Genomic DNA, 3585 nt, shown 5'->3' on the forward strand with positions numbered 1-3585 from the left:
CACCACGTTCCCAGCCACGTCCACGTGCAGGGTCAGCTGGTCCGACAGGCGCGACTCCAGCAGGGCACACTGGGGACAGGGACACGGTGACACGGGGGACAGGGGACACTGGGGACAGGGACACGGTGACACGGTGACACAGGGCACAGGGGACACAGGGCACACTGGGGACAGGGACACGGTGACACTGGGGACATGGGGACATGGGGGACAGGGACACGGGGGGACATGGGAGGACACTGGGACAGGGGATATGGGGGGACACCAGGACAGGGGAACACAGGGGACATGGGGGGACATGGGCACAGGTGGACACAGGAGGACAGAGGCACAGGGACCACAGGGACATGGGGGGGCATGGGATGATGGGGGAACATGGGGGGGACACAGGAGGTCTGGGGGGGGTCCCGGGTGTCCCCCCCACTCACCGCTCGCACGAAGGACGTGACGAACCCGGGCCCTTCCTCCTCGCCGGGGGCCGGGGGCCTGCGAGGCACCCGCACACGGTACAGCCCGTCCCGGGCTGCCACCTCCTGGGGACAGGGACGGTGTCACCCACAGGGACACACTGTCACCCACAGTGCCATCCCCTCAGGGACACCCTAAACCTGCACACGGTACAGCCCGTCCCGGGCCGCCACCTCCTGGGGACAGGGACAGTGTCACACACAGGGACACAGTGTCACCTCAAACCCCCACATGGTACAGTCCGTCCCGGGCTGCCACCTCCTGGGGACAGGGACAGTGTCACCCCCAGGGACACCCCAGGACCCCCCTGACCACCCTCAACCCCCCCCCCGACCCACACTCAGTACAGCCCAGCCCACCTCCTGCTGGGGGACAGTGGCACCCAGTGTCACCCCCGGTGTCACTCCGTTGTCCCCCAGTGCCCCCCCCCCGTCCCCCTCACCCTGAGCCGGGCTCTGTCCTCGTCCCCGAGGGGTTTCTGTGCCAGGGCCAGGGCGGGCTCGGGGCCGGGGCTCAGTGACAGGGTCCCCCTGCGCCGGAACCGCGGGGCATCGTCTGTGGGGACACGGCATTGGGGACACCCCTGTCACCACGGCCCCACTGCCACCCCTGTCCCAGTGTCACCGGAACTGTGGGGTGTCCTCTGCGGGGACACGGCGGTGGGGACACAGGGTGGCACCCTGTCACCACGGCCCCACTGCCACCCCCGGCCCAGCGCCCTCAGTGCCACCTTCATGTCCCCAGTGTCCCCCCTGTCCCCAGTGTCCCCCTGTCCCCTCACCCAGCTCAAAGGAGTGTTCAGTTTCCCCCCCATGTCTCCAATGTCCCCAGTGTCCCTCCCATGTCCCCAGTGTCCCCCTGTCCCCTCACCCAGCTCGAAGGAGTGCTGTGTCTCCCCCATGTCCCCCGTGTCCCCCCCATGTCCCCAGTGTCCCCCTGTCCCCTCACCCAGCTCGAAGGAGTGCTCCAGGCTCAGGCTCACCCGGCAGCTCTCGCTGTCACCAGGCTGGGGGGACACAAGGAGGGGACACAAGGGGGATGAGGACACCGCCCCCTCATTAATATTAATGAGCTTGTGACCACACCAATGAATATTAATGTAGATCCAGGGCAGCGACACCGACCCTCCCTCATTAATATTAATGAGAGAGTAATCACATCACCTAATAAACATGCTTTTGAATATTAATGAGATGCAACAGATTCTGCCCAATCTGTGATGACCCAGTTATGAATATTAATGAGCTGACACTAATTAATACACTTGCAGGGTGCACATCTCATTAATATTAATGAACATAATGGAGCAGTACCCATCACTCATGAATATTAATGACTATATGACAGATAGGACCAGCTCTCATTAATATTAATGAGTCATTGCTCCAACCCCTTATGACTATTAAGGACCTAGAGCATTCATTAATATTAATATCAATGCAATAAATAATAACAGTAATAATCCCTCATTAATATTAATGAGTTATTGCTCTGAAGCCCTTATGTCTATTAAGGATGTAGAGCACTCATTAATATTGTTACAATAATTAGTAATAATAATAATATTCCTTCATTAATATTAATGAGGCACCACTGCACAGCCCCAGCCCCCAAATGAATATTAACAATCTGACAGTTTAAACCACCCCTCATCAATAAGAATGTACTAATAATTAATATTATTATTAATAATATTATTAATAACGAATAAGACTATTGACAATTGATACGGATGGATCCTCATTAATAATAATGAGATCACTGCACCCCCCCCGCCCCTCATAAATATTAATGAACAAGCGTATTCCCCCCCCCGGTCCTCCCCTCCCCGGGGTCCCGAGGGGTGACTGGGGGGTCTCGGTGGGTCTTGGGGATGATTGGGGGGGTCCCAGGGGTGACTGGGGGAGCCCAGGGGGGCCCTGGGGGTGACTGGGGGTGCCGGGGGTGACTGAGGGGGTCTCCAGGGCTTACTGGGGGGGTCCCAGGGGTGACTGGGGGGATCCTGGGATGACCGGGAGGAGTTCCAGGGGTCACTGGGGGGTCTCGGAGGCTCTTGAGGATGATGGAGGGGGGGTCCCGGGGGTGACCGGGGCCACCCCGGGGGTGACTGGGGAGGTCCAGGAGGTGACTTGGGGCGTCCTGGCCATGCCGGGGGGGCCGCCGGGGTGACTGGGGGGGTCCCGGGTGGTCCAGGGGGAGACTGGGGGGGGAGAGAGGGGGCACTGTCCGGCCTGGGGGTCCCTGGGCTGGGGGAGACCCGCACTGGCCCCTCCCCCGGCAGCCCCCCCGGTCCCAGAACCCCCCCGTGCTCACCCTGCTCCCGGGGCCGGTCCCGGAGCCCCCCCGGCAGGTCCCGCCGCCCCCTCCCAGCGCCGCCCCCGCCACGAGCAGCGCCAGCAGCGGGACCCTCAGCGCGGCCGCCATCTTGGGCCGCGGGGCACGGCGGGAACGGGGCGGGGATGGGGCGGGGCCAGGGCGGAAACGGGGCGAGAAGGGGGCGGGGTCAAACGGGGGCGGGGCCACGGGGAAATGGAGCGGGCCCACATGGAATGGGGCGGGGCCAGAACAGGGGGGCGGAGCTACTACGAAATAGGGTGGGAGGGGGCGTGGCTACATAAAGGGGAAGGGTGCGCTGGGAAGGGGCGGGGCCACGGGAATCAGGGCGGGGCCACGGCGGGAGGGGCGGGGGCCAGAGCGGAGGAGCGGGGCTGTCCCGTGAAGGGGCGTGGCTACGTGAGAGGGCGTGGCCATCGAGGGTCTCCCCGCTCTCCCCCTGCCTCCCCCCCCTCCCATCGCAGGGACCCCCAGGACGGAGAGGTGGACACCCCTCCCCCCGTCACCCCCGAGACCTCCCCGGGGACCCCTCAGGACCCTCAGTCACCCCTGGGGACCCTCCAGTCACCCCTGGATGACCCCGCGGGACCTCCCAGTTACCCTTGGGGACCCCCGGGACCCTCAGTCACCCCTGGGGACCCTCCAGTCACCCCTGGATGACCCCGCGGGACCTCCCAGTTACCCTTGGGGACCCCCGGGACCCTCAGTCACCCCTGGGGACCCTCCAGTCACCCCTGGATGACCCCGCGGGACCTCCCAGTTACCCTTGGGGACCCCCGGGAC

At 63.5% G+C, this 3585-nt stretch overlaps 1 protein-coding gene across 1 annotated transcript in view; it reads right to left on the reverse strand.

The window, feature by feature from the left end:
* The window catches only part of EMC10 (ER membrane protein complex subunit 10), a gene marked incomplete at its 3' end in the record, with an annotated part of 9332 nt that extends 6426 nt beyond the window's left edge, over positions 1–2906 (reverse strand). Inside the window, exons 1-4 of the mRNA XM_017839561.1 lie at positions 2782–2906; positions 1417–1474; positions 911–1023; positions 429–533 (exon numbers count right to left, since the gene is read on the reverse strand). Of these exons, the coding sequence (XP_017695050.1) occupies positions 429–533; positions 911–1023; positions 1417–1474; positions 2782–2892 (387 nt within the window). The remainder of the gene's footprint in view (positions 1–428; positions 534–910; positions 1024–1416; positions 1475–2781) is intronic.
* Between the last annotated feature and the right edge of the window lie 679 nt (positions 2907–3585).

This window comes from Lepidothrix coronata, unplaced genomic scaffold, assembly GCF_001604755.1.
Source record: "Lepidothrix coronata isolate B3197 unplaced genomic scaffold, Lepidothrix_coronata-1.0 Scaffold437, whole genome shotgun sequence".
In the NCBI taxonomy this organism is placed as follows: Eukaryota; Metazoa; Chordata; class Aves; order Passeriformes; family Pipridae; genus Lepidothrix; species Lepidothrix coronata.